The 22,448-nt window shown below is 43.3% G+C and overlaps 1 protein-coding gene across 2 annotated transcripts in view; it reads right to left on the bottom strand.

Annotated features, from left to right (window-relative positions):
- Positions 1-22,448, bottom strand: part of AHDC1 (AT-hook DNA binding motif containing 1) — a 144,848-nt gene that overhangs the window by 37,436 nt on the left and 84,964 nt on the right. For both annotated transcript variants that reach the window (XM_077481014.1, XM_077481015.1), the window contains exons 3-4: positions 15,855-15,901; positions 4,910-9,702 (exon numbers count right to left, since the gene is read on the bottom strand). In XM_077481014.1, coding sequence (XP_077337140.1) covers positions 4,961-9,702; positions 15,855-15,901 — 4,789 coding nt within the window. In that variant the 3' untranslated portion in view covers positions 4,910-4,960. The remainder of the gene's footprint in view (positions 1-4,909; positions 9,703-15,854; positions 15,902-22,448) is intronic.

Raw genomic sequence — 22,448 nt, 5'->3', positions numbered from 1 at the left:
TAAAAAAGACCGAAAATTTGAGAACAAAAAAAAAATTCTGCATTCATTTTGCAAGTAAGTTGTTTTTCCTCTTCACTGATGAGCGCTGATGAGGCTGCAGGGATATGTTGCACTGGGCACGGATAGAGCTGCAGCGATAATTAGTGCCCAGATTATCAGTGTAAATAAAGTCCCCTGTAACTGGAAAGCCAGTTATTGGATTTATTTTCCTATGGCACTGACAGCGCTGAGGAAAGAAAATGCCTATAACCAGCATTTGTTTACAAGTGATCAACAAGTGATTGGACACAGCTGATCACATACTAAAGAGTATGTCATTGGCTCTGTACCCCGATCGGTGATAATACAGCTCACCATCGATTGCTGCAATGCGAAGGACGTCATATGACGTGCAGTCAGAATGATAAAGCCACTGTCCGTCATTCTGATATAGGCTGGACGGGAAGGTGTTAAGGGACTTGGTTCCATAAGGATGGACCACAGCCCTAGACCTGACCTGTATAGCACCCTGTGGCTTACTCGACACACAAATTGCCAAGATGAGCATCCATGTAGGATCCAGTGCCCTAAGAAATAGTGCAGACTGTCCCCACATTGTGTACAGCTCAAGGTTTTACTGAGTAGCAATCCATATACACTGCTGCTGTGTAAGCATTAAAAAACTGAGGTGTTGATTGAAGAGTTCAGAAAACAAATAAAAATCAAACTAGTGAAGCAGAAGAGGTCCATCTTAACACACTAGCAAAAAAACTGAGGACTATAGGAGTGGGACAGGATTACAGGGAAGGCTCCATAAGGGGGGCCGGTACACACCCATAAACCATGGCGTATGAATGTTGCCTCTGACCTGTACTGTATGATTAAGCATTTACCTGATACTCCACTCATGTAACCTCCCTCTGCACTGCTAGACTGGTCCCCACAGCCCCCTTCTTCCTTATGCTCCAGTGGTGACCGGTCCTCTGGCATCATCAAGTGAGGATGCTAAGGGACAGTCCACTGCTGGGTCATAGGGGAGTAGAGAAGGACCGCTTCTGGAGGCCTCCAGATCCAAATGAGCATTTCATTCTTGTGGTGTGGAGGTGGATCCACTGCAATGGATTTTTCCTTTCCCCAAAGGTAAGCAGAAAGATTTACGGTGCATTAAAAAGCATGGAGTAGAAGAAACCAGCTGTCAGAAGTTTGCAGTGTCAGACCTCCAACCATTGCTACCCACGAGACCTTCATTTCTTACAATGCTAAAGACTGGACTGTCAGCTTCAAGCATTTCACATATCGGACAAATAGCAAGGATGCATGCAAATAACTGGTTTTAGGATCGTAAGATGTAAGATCACAAAAACTATTTTCCAATTTTCATTCAAAGCTCTTTGTAAAATAAGGGGGATTTCCCAGCCAAATGCACTCTTAAAAACAGAAACATGTTTCTTTACAGTGTTATAGTGAATTATACCAGTCATGTTTGATACAATATCACTTATATTGTAAATTTACTTTTTATTATGGATCTGAATGCAGATCTATCGTTTTCTGTGTCCCATGCAGAAAGTGCATGAAATGCTGTAAATTTGAGCTGCGTTAAGATTTGCAATGTCAAAATAGACAATTCTTTGTCTAGGGTCAGTAAATTAAGTGTGTACACATAAATGCGTGTACAAACACACATTTAAATGTAATGAAATTCAATGAATGTCAAATTTGAGGCTAAAACGCTGTACAGATCTGTGCGAGGCTGTGCGTCTGTCAGTGCATGCCTGTGTGGCTCTGTCTTGCTGCAAATTTGAGCTGCGTTAAGATTTGCAAGGTTAAAATAGACCATTCTTTGTCTAGTATCGGTCTATCATCTATGGTGGGAATGGATTTTTCTGCATGCTAGTGCCAAGTTTCCACCCCTCAGGATCACTGCATGTGTGGAGAAAAACTGCCTAAGAGAATATGGAGGAGAGGTGAGGAGGAGATCCAGGAATCAGGATAAGGGTTAAGGCAAGCAACAGATGAGCGAATCCAAAAGATTCCTGGTCCATCGTCGTCCATCTATGGTGGGGATGGATTCTGTGTGTGTAAATGCATGCAGTTTATGGAACATTTTTTATGTATACATTACATATGTATTGTATGGTGGCAGCAGTGGAACCAATTTTGTTTTACATTTTTTTTTTTTTTTTTTTTAACGCACAATATTTGACAGTAAGATTTTCCTTAGATAATCAGTAATTTTATTACGTCTATGTGCATGCAGACCTAAAGTTTGTTCTGGACTACAGTTTTTTTGTTAAAGTGGAACTGAACTAAAATCAGTTAGGATTTGCTATGTTTTAGGGAACACCAAGATATGGCAATTGAAAACAAGGGCAAAACGTCCATACAACATAATCCACCAAGTGTTGCTAGTAGTGATATTACACCAATGTGCTGCTGCTCTTTGAAATAAAATAGCACAGTCCTCTTTAATACAAATATCCTCCCAACTCAAGACATCTCCTTGCGTGTGATCCCTCTCCCTTTCATATGAAAACTCACAGACTTCATATGCCCCCTATTCTCGTGGTTGGCAAATCAGCTTTTTGGTTTAAAACACCAACTCCAGCATGGATGTTAAACCATGCCTCCGTATAGTTCACAATTAAGCAAATGTCATGTAGGAGAAATAAGGAAAAAATTTCAGTGGTACAGTAACCAAACCACCAAAATTTATTTTAAAAATGTTACCAGGGATTTGAGACCATGTCTATTCTGGAAATGTTCAATCAATATCTATAGTTATGTTAAAAATGAAAGCCGGTCACACTGATGAAAACACTTCAATAAATTTTAGTCCTCGTCATGAAGCTGAAAGTGATGAAACACGTCGGACGTGGCTACACAGTGATCAGAGATACCAGGACAGAAACAATGTCTGGTGGCGAGATCCAACAGAGATACAGCACCTGATGTGGTTTTATCCAAAAGAAAAGTGAACATTTTTTTAATCAATGTGAGCGGTGCTTTTATTTTTAAATACATTTTGGTGGTTTGGTTACTGCATCATTGGTTTTTTTCCCCTTTTTTCTCCTACATGACATCTGCTTATTGTGAACTATATGGAGGCACAGTTTAACATCCATACTGGAGCTGGTGTTTAAAACCAAAAAGCATATGAAGTCAGTGAGTTCTCATCTGAAATGGAGAGGGATCACTGGTGTATGCGAGGTGGTGTCTTGAGTTGGAAGATATTTGTATTAAAGAGGACTGCACCATTTTATTTTATTTTAAAGAGTAGCAGCACATTGGTGTAATATCACTACTAGCAACACTGTGTGGATTCTTTTGTATGGACTTTGTTTTGAACCTGTTCTCATTTGGATTTTATATATTACAGCGCTACTTGTAAACTGAATCACGGAGATTATACAATTTTTATGTATATTTGTATTGAATAGTGGCAGCAGTGGAACAATTTTGTTTTCAATCTTAGCGCACTGATAAAATTGGGATAGGTTTATATGGAGATAGTTATTTGGTCCTTAGCGCGCAGTTGTTTCTTTCATGAAAGATTATGCCAATTGTGCCTAAGCAGAATGTTGAAAAAAAAAAAAAAAGCCAGTGATGGCAAACTTTGACACCCCAGATGTTTTGGAACTACATTTCCCATGATGCTCATGCATGCTGCAGTGTAGTTGAGCATCATGGGAAATGTAGTTCCAAAACATCTGGGGTGCAAGGTTCGCCATCACTGCCCTAGGCATTGCTGTGCCTACAGATTCATAACTTTATATCTGCAGTTTAAGTTTAAAGATGGCCATATACTTAAAAAAAAATTTTCAGCCTGAAGGCTAAAATCAAAATATACAGCTCCGATGGACCAATCTCACTGTGTCCATTGTATTCGGACAGCCACTGCATCTCATTAAATGCAGTCTGTTTCCAAAATTTTCACATCAAAAGAGGTTGGTGACTGGGCCATTCAAAGTGATTTTCAAACACTTCATTAGGAATTGTCTGGAATTCGAATAATGTATGGCCAGCTTAAGGCTCTGCTGCCCATTGACTGCTAGTCTCAAGAGACTTAGAGCAACTATTGAGGTCACTCCTGTGTTGCTCCTGGTTTGTCTTGCTAGAAGCTCTGACATATGGGAAGCAAAACTCTGCCTCTACCAAGGTGGTCACATCTACATACACACACAAAGCAGAATAAGGGCCACTTATACGTTTTTTTTCCTGCGTTTGTACCTTGCAAAAAAGACAAGAAAAAGGCTTCCCCTAAATCCTATGGGACTCTTTACAGCACTGCGTTACAGGTGCAGTGAATTTTTTAAATTCCTGAATGCTGCATCTTTGGTGCAGTTTTGAAAACCTCAAACTGTTTCCCATTGAAATGAAAGCACATTGTGGTAAAAACAGCAATTTGCATTTTTGGTGCATTTTGAGTCACATGCTCATTTTCACAGGTGCACACAATCCAAAAATGCACAAGCACACAGGAAACGCAGCATGTGTTTTTACAGTGGTTTTGCTACAGAGCTGTGTGAAAGGGCCCTTAGTTATAAGTAATAGTGAGAGATTAACTGCAAGGAAACAAACCACAGGCAATGCTTCCCCCTGTTTGCCTTTTTTCTGGGTTTAGCTTTCAGTTTCCCTAACCTTCTTGGCCTCACAAACTTGCACCCAAAGCCATGTTTGAAATATGTACCCTCACGTGATAAAAAATAAAAAATTTTTAAAAAAAGACCACGTATAATGGCTTTCTCCAATGCATAGAGATATTTTGATATTAACGAATGAAACAAAATGAAGCACAGCTTTTAACATTGTGCATGTCAACTTAGAACTTGTTGCATAGTACACAACTCAATTACAAGGCAGTATATATAGTAAAATTATATTTTTTTTTGTGCAATTATACCAAAACATATTGTAGCCTATTTCTCACCTCATCCCTTTGACTCCGCTGCTCCTGATGACTCTGGACATGCCACTCCCCCTAGAGGGAGGTGACTGTGAAGTTGTCCTCTGGTATGTTCTCGGGTCCCAAGAAACCACCCTTCAGGTTCGGGGGTGAAAGGACTGGGGGACCCTGGGGAGGGAAGGCTGGGTAGCGATAAGTATCCTGGAGCTGCACCATGGAGTCTCTCTGCACGGGGGAATGGGTAATATCACTGATCAGGGGGCAGGGATATGAGGCTCTGTGATGCCCCCTTACCATGTCCAGCGTCTCTTTGTCTCTTTTAGGGCTTGGGATATGAGGGCTCAGGCAGGACACACCCTCTGCTCGCCTGCCCATGAAGTCCGAAAGTAATCCACCCTTACCATCATAAGGAGGACTGCGGGGTGGATACCAGTAGCCAGCGTTCTTGCAGCTGGGAGGGTCATAGCGATGGTGTGTTGTGGGTTGTGGAGGAAGTTGCTCCCTACAAGAGGGTAAGTGGGGGGGCAGGCTGTGTTTCAGGGGATCACAGGATGAATGGGGAGGGGGTACAAGTTTTCTTCCCTCCCCTGGCCGCAGCTCAAGCGTTGGGGAGCAGTTAGGGGAAAAGGGAGAGTCTTGTAGCGGGTGATCATACCCCAGTCCAGGTGGGGGTGGTGGAGGATGTGGGGCACCAGTGTTGGTGTTGCCAACTGTAGGGAGATGGGAGAAGTGTTTACTAGATTCAAGCTCTGTGGAGGGAGGGCCCAGCCCAGGAGAGTCACTCTGGAAGCCAAATGTGCCATCTGAAGGGGTAGATGGATTCATGGAATAGGGTCCAGAGAAGTCACAAGGAGGCTCCCTCTCACCCACCCCATACGCCCGCGAGTGGGAGGGCAAAGGTGACATGCTGCTATCTCCACTATAGCAGTCCAGTCCTAAATCTGAGGTGTCTTGAAAGAGGGAGTTGACTGAGGAGGATGGTGGTGGAGCAGGTGGTTTTGGGGAAAATTTCGCTTTGCTTGAACCCCTCTCTTTCTTGTTGGTTGTACAATTTCCACCTCGCCCACCTCTTGGGCCCCTGGGCCCGCCTCCTCTTTTAGTGGGAAATCCAGATGGTGGAGCTGTAGCAGATGATGATGAAGATGAAGGGGAAGATGAAGAAAAGCCCAGGTGGTGGTGGGGTGACGGCTCAAATATATCAGTTTTCTTTCTTCGGCCTCTGCCAGGTTTAGCTGTTTGGTGGAAGAGGACAGTTTGGTTCCAGCTGTAACCTGGTGCAGATGATGTGTCATTCCAGTCCATCATCAATTTTTCAAGGCTGGAGAGACTAGACTGCCCTTCACTAGATGAGGCTTCACTGTTGGCCCTGCGATAGCCTGCACCAGGTTGAGTGTACTGTGTACTGTCAGAGGAAGACTCTGACAAGTTGTCAGTATTTTGTTTAGCCTTCTGTGGTGTATAGTTGCTTATGTCCAAGATGACATTAGATTCAGTCATGTGGCAGTCAAACCCAGGCCCATAAAGTTGCCCAAAATTATCAGGGCCCCAATCAGACTGTCCATAACCTTGTCGAAATCCCCATTGCCCTGTTCCTACTGATGCTGGAAAGGTGCGACTGTTTTCACCGGGAAACATAGGACCAGACACCTTAGGCAACATATAACCTGCAGGTGAAGAGGTGCCTGAACGGCTTTCACTCCTAAGTGGTGGATATGGTGGCAGCTCTGATGTGCTGAAAAAAGGACTTTTAGCTACATTAGACCCTGAACCTGCTGCTGACATCTGTTGTTGCTGGCTAAAGCTAGTGCTACTATGGGCACTACCCGGTGATGACGGGAGACTATTGCCACCACCAGTGAAGGAAAAGCTACAGTCCTTATTACCCAAGCAGTCAGGTGGAGCAGGGTACTGCTTGTTTGGTGCAAAAATTCCATGGCCGGGTAAGTTTTGACCAGTAGATCCTTGAAAGGCTCCAAACTGGCCAAAGTTTCCAGAATGCTGGGAATTGGGAGAACGTGACAACAGCTTTTGAAAGGCATCAGATCCACGGCATTCTTGTTGGGTAAGTGAGACATAATTTGTGTTTCCCCGGTTGGGGGGGAACGGCTGCCTGGAGGCTGCTGAACTTTGGTATGATGATTCTGGGTTTCTAGATTTCCCTCCCCGAGAATTGGGGTATGACTGAAGTGCCCTTGGGTTGGGTGAGGCTGATGACCCAGAGAAGGCAGATGCAGATTTTCTTGCTTCTTGTCTCTGTGCAACAGAAGAAAAATCCACAAGGTCAGAAGAGTCATCAGAGTCCAATAGAGATCGGAAGTAGCCTGTAAACAGTCCATGACGATCCTGCCCTCCACTTTCACTCTGGGTAACAGATCCTGTTCCACCATAAAAACCTGAACGAGATGGCGAGCCATCATGCAAGGCAGAAAAACCTGTGCGTTCTGGTCCTTGGTAACTACAAGGTCGATTACCTGACTGACTGTTGGAAAGCTGTGATGCCCATGGACCACTTTTACTCTCACCACCCCAATCTGACACACCTTGGTAGCTAGGTTCTTCTCCCATGTCACCCAGCAGAGCACCATTTTTTCGAGATCTTCTCTTGCGCTTGGGTTTAGCATTAGGATCTGGTTCAGGCTTTGGCTGTCTCCGTTTTCGTGGTTTCAAAGGATCAACGGTTCTTGGTTTTGTTTTCTTCTTCCCAATGCCTTCAAAAAACTCACTGAAAGAACAGCGAGATAGCTCTGCATTGTGGCTATTGCAAGCTCCTCTTCGCCCTGGTCCTCCCCCACGACCTCCTCTTCTCCTATAGCCCTGAACTCTATGAAGGTATTGAGATATATTAGGAGTTCCAGGTGCCTGGTGCACAGACTCTGGTAATGTTGGTGTCCAACAACGAGGAGGTGAAGTTCTCGATGCTCCTTGACTTTGTCGGTTGAGAAAAGCAAGTTTTGCCAGTACATCACTGTAGTCAGATTTGCTGTCATTAGTGTCTGCAACATAAGAAGGCTGCGGTGATTGTAGTTTTTGCTTCCGTCTTCTCCTTTTCTTTGCAAACTCTCCTTCTGGAACTGGTTGAGGGGGCATGGGACTAGGCTGTGGTGGTAGTGTGGGTTCAACAGGAGGTGGTTGAGGAAGGATTGGTGGTGTATCCCTAGCCAAGACCAAGTTCTTGGGAGGCCGACCACGTCGTCTCTTAAGAATGATTGGAAGTTCACCAGGTGGAAACACCATTACTACATTCCGTCCATTGTTTTTCATCTTTAGAAGGGAGGTGGGACCTGGGCCTGAACCACCAATCAACTCTCCTCCCTCCACACTTAGAGTGCTACTGAATGAAGATACTTTATAGCTTGTTTTATTTCTCCTTCCCATTGGCATTGGAATTCTGGCAATCCGAACTACCATTTTGCGTATGCCCCTACGTTTTGGCTTTGGTGGTGGACCCTGCTGTACATTAGCCTCTGCTGTGGGTGGTTTGTGATGAACAGCAGGAACTGGAAATAGTGCATTTTGTTCATTAAGTCTGTAAGCCCTAGGCTCCTCTGGTGTTCTATAAGGAGGCATTACAAATGCACGGGAAAGGCTGCTCTCAGATGCCCTTGGCCTTCCAGGTCGTCTCCTCCTTCCCCTGCCTGATCTGTCACTTCTGCGGCCTCTGAAACCAAACCGATGTCCGCGGCTAGAAAATGGAGTTCGTCTAAGGGTTTCTGATGTTTGAGAAAAGAGAGGTAGCATCCATGGCATTTCATCAATCTGTTGCTCTACAGTACTTTCCTTTTCTTTGTAAGTGTCTTCTATTTGGCTACACTTGTCTACCTCAATGTCATCTTCGTCATCTGAAGATTTCTCTTTATCACCACCTCCTGTTCTTTCCTGCTTTTTAATATCTATAATTAGTTCCTGACTTTCATTTATTTTAGCCTGCTCTGCTTCAATCTTCAGATCTTCCTGGTCTTCAATTTTAACTGCAGATTCCCCTTCCTGCTCTTCATCTGATGACTCTTCTTGCTTACTTTCCTCCTGCTCCTCACCAGATTCATCATCTTGTTTATGCTCTTCATGCTCCTCCCCTGACTCCTCCTCACCCTGTGTATTCTTTTGTTCCTCCTCAAAACAGGATTCCTGTTTAAATACTTCCTGCTCAGCAGATTCAGCTTCATGTTTACCTTCTTCATGTTCTTCTCCAGTCTCCTCAATTTCATGCTTACTCTGCTCGTCACCTGATAACTCGTCTTTATCATTTTGATTCACAGTCCTTATATTGCTTGAACTTTCTCCCACATTATTACTACCATCATCTTCTTCCCTTTCTTCTACAGTGTCTGTAGGCTGTGGTTCCATCCAGGCAAGAGCTGCAAGCTCTCGAAGAACATTTGAACTGGCAGACTCAGAAAAGTCTGGGTTGGGAGACACAGGGTTTGTTTCTTTATCCACCGTTTCTGAAGGCTTTTCTTCAGGGCTTCTCAGTCCACAAGCAAGGCTTTGAGAAGAAAAAAAGCTGTACTGTAATCCTGGCTCAGCATCTTCAGGCTCTGATGATGGGCTGGTGACATGGCTGTAATTAAGGCGGACACCACTGGATCGCAGGTCATTGGATAGTTGGCTAAGGTCCTTCATGATATCCATCAAACGCACAACTGGCTGAAGGTTGACACGACCATTGCCACATTTGCTTTTTAATAGAGCGATTATTCCATCAACACCTAATTTTGGAGTTCCTGCTGATGAACGGCAGAAGGGTTTGCTTGAGCGACCCCAGGAGTGCTGGGATCGAGCGTCTTCACCTTGGTGTTCTTGATTGGCAATGGTGGTGCCTGGAAAGAAAAGAAAAAAGGGTTACGGTTTTTAAAAAGGGACAGTAGTTTTTTTTTTTTTTAAACTTCATGTAAACGTGCACAATCAGCTTGGTCTGTAAATGTATAATCCCATATGTTCCTGGGGTTAGCCATACTAGTATATTACATATACGAGATCTGCTTCCTACACAGTAGTTGTGCTTTATCAAACCAAAATGCAGCTGAATTTTGACCCATGTATAGGCAGGCTGGTTGTAGAGAAGAAGTAGATCTACATCTATAGATTTCCCAGAAAAGCACAGATGAAGCTTTCCCATAGTACAGCTGTGCTACCCTGGCTATATTATCAGTGCCTCATTCAACCAGGAAGTGGATGACCGTAAGGGAGGCAAGTTATATGTGATATATTCATGTCCCTCATTCTTGCTTACTGAAGTTGTAATTTTTTTTATATTAAAGTGGTTCTAAAAGGCAGAAAGTTTCTTACCTTGATGGATCCCCCCCTTATATACTCACCTGAGCCAGCGATGTGCAAGAGCATAAGGTCTGCCTACCCCATTGGCTGAGACACAGCGGATGGGAGGCATTGGCTCCCGCTGCTGTTAATCACAGCTAGTGATGAGGGAGCAGGGCTGAGCCACACTGTTTGACACACAAAGGCAGCTCGGGAGCGAGCACACAGCTTGCTATGGGAGGATTCAGGGGGGGGGGGGCACCGGCAGGCGAGCTGAGAAGAGGAGGATGGGGACTGCTGTGCAAAACCATTGTATGACGACATGATTTTATTTTTTTAAACAAAGTTGAACCTTTACAAGCACTTTAAGACTTCATGTACACTTGGACATCATTTCCCACGGCCATGGGAAAAAGTCAAAAACACTTGCGATTTTGATGCAGTTTTCCCTTAGTCGACGATCAAAGTGTTCCTATTCTGAATGCGATTTTTCCTCGTTCAGGACAAAGAGGTTGAACCTGACCTAACCACAGGGGCTCTTAAACGCTGCTAAAAGCCTATGTATACAAAATTTATACACACACACACACTTATACTAATACATATACACACATATATATACATATATATATATATATATATACATATATATACATATATATACATATATATACATATATATATATATATATATATACATATATATATATATATATACATATATATATATATATATATATACATATATATATATATATACATATACATATATATATATATATATATATATATATATATATATATATATACACACACACACATACACACACACACACATATACACATACATACACACACACACACCTTTTGCATGTAGTTAACCCCTGTCCCTCTCTATACTACTACCTGAGCTTGATCCCAAACCAGATGTGCACAAGAGCAGCGGCTCTCTCCCTCATCAGCTCAAAGACAGCAGCTGGAGCCATTGGCTTCTGATACTGTCATACTGATACTGTCAATCACAGCTAGAGAGGAGGGAGCAGTGGGCAGGGGCTCAAGCGCAAACATGCACGAGTACCCCAAAAGCAAGGGGCTTTCTATGGGGGGCGCTCAGCAGGAGGGAAATGCCAGGGAGGGCTGCCTGGTGACCCAAGAAGGAGATTGGGGCTGATGTGTACAAAACCATGGCACAGAGAAAGTAACTAACACATATGTTATGTAGGTAAAGCGGCATTATTTTTAGCCATTATGCCACTATTGGGGTGGTTTAAACTCCCCCCCAGTGGCTGAAAGGGGGTTAAATCCACCCATAAAACACAGCGCTTTGCCAGAGGTATAGCAGCGCTGCACCATTGTTTTCAATGGGGAGCAGCGGTGTCTTCACTGCTCCTCCACCTCTGCAAAGAAACTGCTGGCAGTACTTTTTGTGACGCCTTGCCAGCGCAGAGCCCCAGTGTGAAAGCACGAGTGCTTTCACACTGGGTTTGTAGCTGAGGCTTTTTTCAGGCACTTTACAGGCACTATTTTTAGCACTGTAGCGCCTGAAGAACGCCTCAGCGTGAAAGCAGTCTAGGACCAGCCCGATTTAAATAGACCTAACTTTACAGTTTAGATCTAGACTAGTTGGGTCTAGAAGAGGGGACTAGAAAGTGCTCAGCATATTTTACAGCAATAAGAGAAAGAACAAAGGATAACCTTTTATCCCAAATTATTAGGGACCCACAATGTTGAAGTTTTTTCTGAGTAAGAAAGAAAATATAACTAAAGACTTCAAAAAGTGGTTTCACCTAGTTCTTGCTGTCATAAGCTACCCGCTACTAGGCAGCTTTTAAAGACACTACTGAAAAATAGGATTTTTGACATGCAAGTAAAATCAGTTTCCTTGAGCACAGAAGAGGACACAATGCTTCTTTAAATGGGTACAACTGGGTTATATGCAGCTACTTTCAGAAGACCAAACAAAAAACAAAAGCTACCGGGACATCCCTCATAACCCTTCCACTTCAGTTTGCCTCAGTTTTGTAGCAAGCAATAGAAAGAGCACAGGAACAGAGGTGAGTGTCTGGTATACTGTACTCAAGGACACCGAATTTAACTGGTAAGAAACAGAATCAAACAGTACAGAACTGATTACACTGGAAGATCCCAGGTGCAGGGCCACCCTAACCCTCTTGTATTAAATTGTATTGTTGCTTTATTGTCTCCCTTTATATTGTAAAGCACTGCGCACACGGTTGACGCTATATAAATCCTGTACAACAAGACAGGCTTATCCATATAAACATCCTGGACTTCAAGTGGTTAAAACAAGTTAACAGTTGCAGCCATGAGCTTGGTACCATGTTTTTTTTCAGCCAGCGAATGTTTTTTCATTAAAAGTGATCTAGGCAGCTTTAGACGCCTGATCAGTTTTAAAGTACTGAGGTTGGGACACCAATCCCGAACAAGAACTCATGAGCCCAAGTGCAACAACCATTTTGTCCCAGGTTAAAAGCTGTCATTTACTGGCTACTGAAGCCAGACATCCAGCTAATCAAGCATGATCTGACAAGCCTCCGTTTTACAGGACCATGGCTTTAATGGCCATGCAATTAAGACAAGGAAATGAGATGCAAGATGGAACATTAGTTCTTGGGACAGCAGGTGTGGACAATCCATGCGGTACAAGGAGCATCTGTCAAGATTCTTGAGTATGCCCGAGTACCACATCCTCTGTGCCATCTAATGGACACGAAAATAACTTAAATGTCCTCATCTTGATCCTGCAAGGAAGGCAACGGCAAGTCTGAAAGTAGTGTCCACTCAGAACTCTCCAGCAACAAACCTGTCCAAGTTCTAGGTCAAATCTAGAGGCCAGAAGATCCACACCCAATGCCACTAATCTTTGGCAAAGGGCTTGAAAGACCCATGGATAAAATAGTATGTTCACCAATCCATACCCTGAATACTAAGAAGGTCCACTTGCCAATTTTCCATGCCTGTGATGCAAATGGACAGGGCCAGAATGTGAAGCATCAAGTCTTTAAGAGCAGCACGACTACTCCTGGTGACTTTTAGATGATCGATGTGGGTGAGGGCCGTGGCAGTCAAACTGGATTCTCATCTGGGATCCTCGGAGTAGAGTCTTACAGCATTGAAAGGCCATTCAAACTGCCCCAGGGTTAAAAAAAAAAAAAAAAAGGTTGATAAAAAGCGAGTTTCCTTCAATGCCCACAGCCCCTGTACCAAGAAGGTATCCTGGACTGCACTCCAGCCTGACAGGCTGTCATCCATCCTGAGTGCCTTACATGATTAAGAAAAAGGGCTGCTTTAACTCCAGCGCTAGGTTGGGATGCCGCCAAACTAAGAAAAAAAAAAGTTTTGCCCCAGGGGTCAAGTGCATGGAACAGTTCAGTGACCGAGCCTGTCTCACTGCCAGAATGTTGAGTTGCAACATACTGGAATGAAATTGGGCATATGGCACTCCTAAAGTAGGCAGCCATGAGACTAAAGACCCTCATATGCAGACATGAGCTGAGGGCCACTTCTGAGCCCAGGACACCAAGCAAATGGACAAAAACTTCCCATGGCAAGAAGATCCTGGACAGGGCATGTCTGAGTCAAGCCCAGATACTACAACCTGTGGGAGGGGTTTAGCTGTGATTCTCAGATTGAGAATCCACCTGAATCTCTGCAGAAGTTGTACTGATGTTTGACTGTCGGGGACAGGGAAGCCTTTTACCTCAACAGAAGATTGTCGTTGTACCCCACATCATGAATTCAAGAACCTTGTTGAAAACTCAAAGGGCCACACAGACCGAATAGAAGGGTGACAAACTGGTATTCGTGGTCTCCCACTGTAACTGTAGATAACATTGGTGTTGTGGAAAGATAGGAATGTGCAGATAAGCATCCCTGATGTCTACAGAAGCCAGACAATCCTCCAGAAGGAAGGAGAACGGCTGACCTCACATTTTCCATAAAAAATTTTGGAACCTGCAGGAACAAGCTGAGAATCTTTAGATCCAAAATGTGCCCGATTTCTCCATTCGGCTTCTGAAGTAGAAACCTTGAATTCATTCCATTGTTGGTATGGGGTGATTGCCCTTTAGGACAAGAACTGCTGCATAGTAGTCAAGAGACCCATACAGTTGGAAACAGGGCATCTTCAAGAGCTCGAAGCAGTGAAGAGTCAAACACTTAATTGTAGCCTTGGGAAACAATCTGAAACAACAAACAAGATCTGTTGGGATCAGAAAGCTGAGAAGGCCAAAAGACATAACCCCCCCCCCTCCGGTCCCCCCCCCCCCCCCCCCAACTGCAAGAAGCAGGGGTTTCTCATTACTGTGAAGAGGCCTTCACTGTCTTGGAAAGACCGTAATAACCTCAGAAAGACGACCTACTGGTATAGACATGCGCCTTCGAGTAGGAGTATACTCTTAGCTCCTGTCATCTTCTTAACTTATCCAAAAAGGACATTTCTTGTATGAGAGCACAGCTCTCCAGCATTGAAACCAGAGAGTCCTGTGTAGGTGGATAGAGAAAAGACCGATCCTGGAATTTTGGAGATGTGCATTTACCAAAGCATTCACACATTTAATGCAAGGCCATAGGTAAAAAGGTCCAGTTGACTCTAGACAGAGGCATCTGACCTCTTATCCAGGAACTTGTAACCACCACCCGAGGCTAATAAAATGTCCCCCAAAAAAGGGTACTCAAATGCCCTAATAGTGGAGCAGGAGGGAGATGCCTTGGTGCAAACAACTGAAAGGGTCACCAATAAAATTGTGTCCTTGGTAGCAAAGGACCAGATGATGCTTTTCAGTCAGTGCCTTGAGACCAAAGAGAAGGGAAATGTTTAACAAGTGCAGAGACAGCCTTGGGAGCAGGGTAGCACCATACAGGTGCAGTGGTGCCCCACTTAGGAGATTGGGTGCGACAGCACCCTGCTGTTCATGTTTGGAAGTCCAACAAAGAAATGTGGAAAAAGACAACTGCAAGTGTCTTTTCCATTTCTCTTTGTTGGCGTAATTATTAGTGGGGACACCCACCTCCACTGAGGTTAGCACCAGGACCAAATAGTTGGCTCCCACAACCATTTTTTTTTCTTGTTTTAGGACACTAACAGCAGAATACCACATGGATAAGGCTAAAAATAAAACCATTAACCTTCTCCATCCTGGTCTCAAAAAGGTAGTCCTGCAAGGAAACAGTCACAGCAGAGAAACTGAAAAGGGGACACCCTGGTAGATATATTTAGAGGGCTTCCGACCTATAAAAATTGCATTAGCAGAAATAAGGGGGACTAACCCCATACCTGGTTTTGCCCTCTAAAATGTGAATCTGGGAGGGGCTGTATGAGGGATTTCTCAGCAACCAATCACCTGAAGGCAGCTGCATATAACCAAACGAAGAACTTGAAGACACCTGTGTCCTGTACTGTAAAATCAGGAAAAGGCATTTTATACAATACTGCATGAGGATGCCAAAGAAATAAATGCAATTCTGGTCTCCTTGTATTGTGCAGCTGTGAGGAACAAGAAAGAAACCGAGGTCTGCACTTTTATTTCCCTTTTCTTTTTTGATCAGAGGGAACATTGGAAGAAGAATTTTAAAAAGTCAAGCTCTCCCAATGATAAATTACAGGTATACTGATAAAATATAAATGCATGAGGTGAATCTAGTAATACAAAACCCTAGAAACAATGTATTTCATATTGATATAATATATACTTACTTTCTTGCCTTTCTTGCTTTGCACTTCGCCCACTGTACTTGTGATCTCTGAGGAAAGAATAAATATGATTAAACTATCAACCATATAACCAGAAGAAAAGATAACAGGAAAAGCAGATGGAATATCTTAGGAAGTCAAAAGTTTTACTCAATATCCAATCAGTATCTACGCTTCTCGTTTTACCTTATAACTACAGGTACCTATAGACATGAGATAATAGTAACCCAATCCAGTTTTTCACTGCTGTCAGCTGGATGTACTATATCACTCAAGTCAAAAGGCTGCTTAACTCTAAGAACAAATTTTTTTTTTTTATTTCCTTGCCACTGGCCGAACACACATCTGAGGTGCTCCAAACATTAGTAATAAAATGAGAATCAGCGTAGCTTGAAATGTTACTGGTTGGGAAGATGGTGGAACAGATATAAGCTAGATTTACATATATAGTTTAAAATTAACCTGGTCTGACTTAATGTACCTAAGGTGACAACAATCAACGTGCAGGACACCAGGTTAGCCTTTAACCACTTAAGGACCGAGCCTCTTTCTGAGATGTGTTTGGCTAGAAAATTACTTCGAACCTCCAAACATTACACATTTTTTTCCTAACACCCTAGAGAATAAAATAGCGGTTGTTGCAACACTTTGTCACACCATACACTTTTTTGAATTAAAATAAATCAGTAACGTTGGCTCAATTTTTTTTATATTGTGAAAGCTAATGTTACACTGAGTACATTGATATCAAACATGTCACGCTTCAAAATTGTGCACGCTCGTGGAATGGCGACAAACTTTTACCCTTAAAAATCTCCAGATGCAACGTTTAAAAAATACAGGTTGCATGTTTTGAGTTAGAGGTCTAGGGCTTGAATTATTGCTCTCGCACTACCGATCGCAGCGATACCTCACACTGTGGTTTGAAAACCATTTTCATATGCGGCCTCTACTCACGTATTGCGTTAACTTCTGCACGCAAGCTGGGGACGGGGCACGTTTAAAGTTTTATTTCTCATTTATTTTACCTTTTTATTTTATTTTTTACACAGTTCTTTAAAAAAAAAAAAAAAAAAAAAAAAAAAAAAGTATTTTAGTCCTATTACAAAGGAATGTAAACATCCCTTGTAATAGGAAAAAAAAAAAATAAATAAATCATGATAGGACCTCTTAAATATGAGATCTGGGGTCAAAAAAAAAAAAAAAAAAAAGTCACTTTAAAGGGCAATGGGTGGAAGTAACATTTTGACGTCGCTTCCGACCTGCAATGGTATGAAGACAGGTGGGGGCCATTTTCCTCTCACTCGTCCCCATGCCTAGCAGGAAGGAGGATCCGATTGCCTTCAAAGCTGCCGACGGCTTCAGTAAGCAGTGGAGGGCACCGACGCATGGCGGGGGGGGAGGGGGGGGTTGAGGCCTCTCCGGCCACTGATAAGTGATCTTGTGCCGAATCCCCTGCAGAGACCACTATTAATCAGAAACTGAGGGCAGAGGAAATTGAGGAAATTGAGATTTGTTTTTTTGAGATGTGTTTAAATTTATTTTTACACTGAATTTTGTTCCCATCACTTGGGGGGCAATGGTCCCCTACATGATGGCACACCAATGGCAGGTTCTCTTTATTGTGACATAAGGGTCCTTGGAGCTACTTGGACCCCAATACAGGGCTGTACACAGAACCTTCACTTACTGCAAGATAGAGACCCCTCTGACACAACATCCAATGTCATTCAACTAATATTCCAGAGCATAAATTGCACTAGAATTTGACAGATAAATCACATGGTATGAGGCTTAGCATTAAAGTTGAACTATAGGCAACCTTTTTTTTTTTACAATTTTTGACAGTAAGGGAAGTTTTTTTAACCCCTGAAAGCTTTATTTGTGCCCTTTTTGTCCCAATGGGGAGATATACATTCACTTCTTCCCCATAGCCAAAACAGGAAGAGGAAATCCTTACAAATAAAGGGAATTTCTTTGGGACCCTTAGGTCATCAGAACTAGCAACCCCATTGGGATATTTGCCCTCAATTACTTTTCTGGGGACAACTCAAAATTTGGGATTTTCTTTACTTTCAAATATAATGGTTAACAGGACAAAGAGGGTGAATCTCAATAATGGGGACACAGACCGCAATAAAAACTGACAAGCATTCCACATTCCAAAAATTGTTCTGCCTTTAGTTCTACTTTAAGGCCGGGTTCACACTATAGCGATGTGGGAACGCCGCGAATCCGCGGCGTTTACCCGCATCGCACACCTCCCGCCGGCAGTTCACACTGCCCTATGCGGACGGCTGGGAGTGTCAATGTTAGGCCGGGTTCACACTATAGCGATGTGGGAACGCCGCGAATCCGCGGCGTTTACCCGCATCGCACACCTCCCGCCGGCAGTTCACACTGCCCTATGCGGATGGCTGGGAGTGTCAATGTTATGTTAATGACACCCCCAGATCCGTCGGCATATCGCAGTGCGATCTGCCGACTCGCACAGGAATCGGATCGCATGGTGTGAACCCCCATGCGATCCGATTCTGTTGCGGACCCAAAAAAGGGTCCCGTGCGAGTTTGCTGCGGGAGCGCTGCGAATTCAGCCATACTATCTGTATGGCTGAACTCACATCGCTACGGAGATCGGATGTGATTTGCTGTGCGAATCACATCCGGATCTCCCCCCGCAGCGGTGTGAACCGGGCCTAAAGTGGAATTCCAGTAAAAAAAAAAAAAAACACAACATTTACCCTTGCTTAGTATGTGTAACAACTTAAACTTATCTTATGCATGGTCTTAATTTCCGATTGTCTAGATTAGAAAAATTAGCTAGACATTTAGCAATTTCTGGAGCATCACCGACAACTGTGTGCCTTTGCAGTAGAATGTGGCTGCTCACAGGCACTTGCTCACACTGTTGTGGGCATGTGTAATTTCAGCACAGCCCGATTAGCCCCACCCTGTCCCATCTAGCTTTGCCTCCCCAACCATCAGCACCATCGACAGCAATGTGCTGCAGCTTCTCCTTGCCTAGCTTTCAATTGCAGGAGCAACGGAGAGCTGTAGTGACTATACTGGCAGGAAGTGTATACCCAACAGTCAGCCTGGAAAACTAAAGTCAAGAGCTTTGCATTTATGTGACAAGAGGCATTTTCAAACCAAATAAGATAGAAAAAACAAAAAACAACAAAAAAACACATTTGCATTTCGAATGACAAAGCTGTCCTATTAATGTCGAATCTGATTATAGGGAGGTAAATGGAAAAAAGCCTTTCCTTAAACTAACTGGGAAAGATGCTTTTCTAAAAACCTTGAAGATGGGGCCTCATTAGGTCATGACTTGGGATCAATGTGAAAACTAGTAGTTATCCATGGGCACTACAAAGTACCTGCCCTTCAACATTGTTACCCAAGGCACTTTAAAGACCAGGTCAGATTCACCAACTATCACACGAAACGAAAAGGGGCTCAATGTAGCGGTGGTCTTTAAAAAAACAATTCAAGTCGTTAACTGAAAAAACAGAAAGTACATTTAACCCTTGCAATGCCACTGTCTTTATGAGAGGATACAGTCACAATCTCAGTTTCAGCCAATAAGATGAAGATTTGTATTCAGAGAATGCAATGCTTCCTATGAGTAGCTGAGCATGCTCAGTCCAACTAAATTTGGCTGCAGGAGTGGGACAGGAAGTTTTTATCCCATGCTGGAACAGAGCGCTTTATACTGTATATAGTGGAGGCAACACAGTAAATACAGCACTGAGAACTGCTGCATATCTTAGTGAAGTAAATACCGGTAGTTAGTTTGGACCAGCTTGATTCAAACTAAACTAAAAGCTAAAGATGAACTTTAAAACCCCCAAAACAGTATATATTTTCAGAAATCAAAGACCCTAAAGATAAAAATAGCGGCAATTCCAATTTTTTTCTGTCACATATTTGTGCAATGGTTTAAAAAGTGTAAATTTTCAGTAAAAAAAGAAAGAAAAAAAAACACACTAAAGTTAATTTAATTTAAGGTACACAATGGCAATATGACACCAAATCTTTTGGTAAAAAAATTAAAAAAGGATGCGCTTGCACAGAGTAAACAGATACCCAACATCCCAAGCTTAAAAACTGCACAAACGTTGATACCCTTTTCTCTAGAGGCAATATGTAACAAAAAAGCCCCTACAGCAGTTCATCAGTTTAGAGCGAACCCAGAATAATTCAGCACTCCGTGTACAGAAATACGCAACATGTAGTGCAAGAGATATTTTTGACTTCCAGGGGACAGTGAAAGCGATCAGGTGGCTGTATAGCCATCAAATTGATTTGATCAGAAAGCCAACAGTCAGCTTGTGGAATATGCGCCTTTACATTTTTCTGTAAGCAGTGAAGTTGATCACTGAGTGACAGGGTTGAGCTCATCAGTGGGCTGATTCTCATTTTATTGTCCAGACACAGGGGAGGGGTGGTGATAAGACATGCAAGCTTAAGATAAACTGCAGCAGGAAATATTACATTCCCCTCCACTGCTAGATGGGGTGGTGCTGGGTGGCATAGCTATGTAAATAACACACACTAAATGGCCCCTGTATATGCATTACGTTTTTTAATTGGAGCTGTTCTACAGGACCATAGTATCAACTTAGAAATCTTTGAGGGTTTTAAAACATAAAACAAGAAAATGCACCACAATTAGCACATACAAGCCTGTGTTGGCAGATCCAGTAGCTTCAATACTTATTTATTTAATGACGCAAGTCATTAAGTACGCATAGCGGTTTTTCTGACACTATTTGTTGTTTACTGGTTCTGAGTTCGAGACTTTTTTCACCTCAATATATCAAGGTAAAAAAAAATGTTAAAACATGAGTATCGCCCCCTCAACTCCTTATACTTAGTGAGGGAAAAAAAGTATTTGATCTCCTGCTGAATCTGTACGTTTGCCCACTGACAGAAATGATCAGTCTATAAAATTTGAATGGTAGATTTTAACAGTGAGACAGAACAAAAATATCCAGAAAAACACATTTCAAAAAAAGTTTTAAAACTATTTGCATCCCCCCCCATTATACTTACCTAGGGTGGATGCAGCATCTGTCCCCCGGCATGTCTACACTGAGAACCGAGCCATTGAACACCGCCGATTGCTCGGTTCTCTCGGCTCCCCAAGCAGAGAGCTGCCAACTGTCAATCAGCAGCTCTCCTGCTCTGCTCCTCCACACTCAATGGAGCGCCGAGCTGTGGAGGAGCGGGGAGCGGCCATCTCAGAGGCTCGTAGAGAGGCTGAGACAGCCATCAGTCCAGGCACCTGGCGGATCCAGGGCTTGCAGAGTTGGGATGACACAGTGCCTGGACCGATTTGTGCAACTTCAGCAGAGAGCAGACTTCAGACGGCTCTCTGTTCAAAACAGGTCACAGAAGTGCAAAACAAATTGCACGCCTATGACCCATAGAAGTCCAACCAAATGATCTCAGGCTGGACTTCTCCTTTAATAAGTGCAATAAGTATTTGATCCCCTATCAGCAAGATTTCTGTCTCCCAAGTGTCTTCTACACAGGTAACAGATTAGGAGCACTCAAAGGAAGTGCCCCTAATCTCAGCTTGTTACATGTATAAAAGACACCTGTCCACAGAAGCAATCAGATTCCAATTTCTCCACCATTGCCAAGACCAGAGAGCTGTCCAAGGATGTCAGGGACAAGATTGTCGACCTACGCATGGCTAGAATAGGCTACAAGACCATTGCCAAGCAGCTTGGTGAGAGGGTGACAACAGTTGGTGCGATTAGTCACAAATGGAATGAACACAAAATAACGGTCAATCTTCCTCGGACTGGGGCTCTATGCAAGATCTCACCTTATGGAGTATTAATAATCATGAAAAAGTGATGAATCAGCCCAGAACTACATGGGAGAATCTTGTCAATGATCTCAAGTCAGCTGGGACCAAGTCACCAAGAAAAATTGGTAACACTACACCGTGAAGGACAAATCCTGCAGCACACGCAAGGTCCCCCTGCTCAAGAAAGCATGTACAGGCCCATCTGAACATCTGCTATGATTCAGAGGAACATCTGAATGATTCAGAGGAGAACTGGGTGAAAGTGTTGTGATCAGACCAAAATCAAGCTCTTTGCCATCAACTCAACTAGCCATGTTTGGAGGGGGAATGCTGCCCATGACCCCAAGAATACCATCCTCACCATAAAATAAGAAGGTGGAAACATTATGCTTTGGGGGTGTTTTTCTGCCAAGGAGACAGGGCAACTTCACTACATCAAAGGGACGATGGAGTGGGTCACATACCATCAGATCTTGGGTGAGAACCTCCTTCCCTCAGCCAGGGCCTTTAAAATGGGTTGTGGATGGGTATTCCAGCATGAAAATGACCCAAAACACACAGCCAATGCAACAAAGGAGTGGCTCAAGAAGAAACATTAAGGTGCTGGAGTGGCCTAGCCAGTCTCCAGACCTTAATCCCATAGAAAATATGTGGAGGGAGCTGAAGGTTCGAATTACCAAACGTCAGCCTTGAAACCTTAAAGTGGTAGTAAACTCCCCTATCGTTTTCAGCCAAGGAAGCTGCCATCTTTGCCTCTGTTTAATCTTCAGCGG

Source organism: Lithobates pipiens, unplaced genomic scaffold, assembly GCF_037356315.1.
Source record: "Lithobates pipiens isolate NorthernLeopardFrog02 unplaced genomic scaffold, aLitPip1_a1.2 Scaffold_16, whole genome shotgun sequence".
Taxonomy (NCBI): domain Eukaryota; kingdom Metazoa; phylum Chordata; class Amphibia; order Anura; family Ranidae; genus Lithobates; species Lithobates pipiens.
The sequence above is the reverse complement of the archived record's forward strand: the minus strand, read 5'-3'. Positions and strand labels throughout refer to the sequence as shown.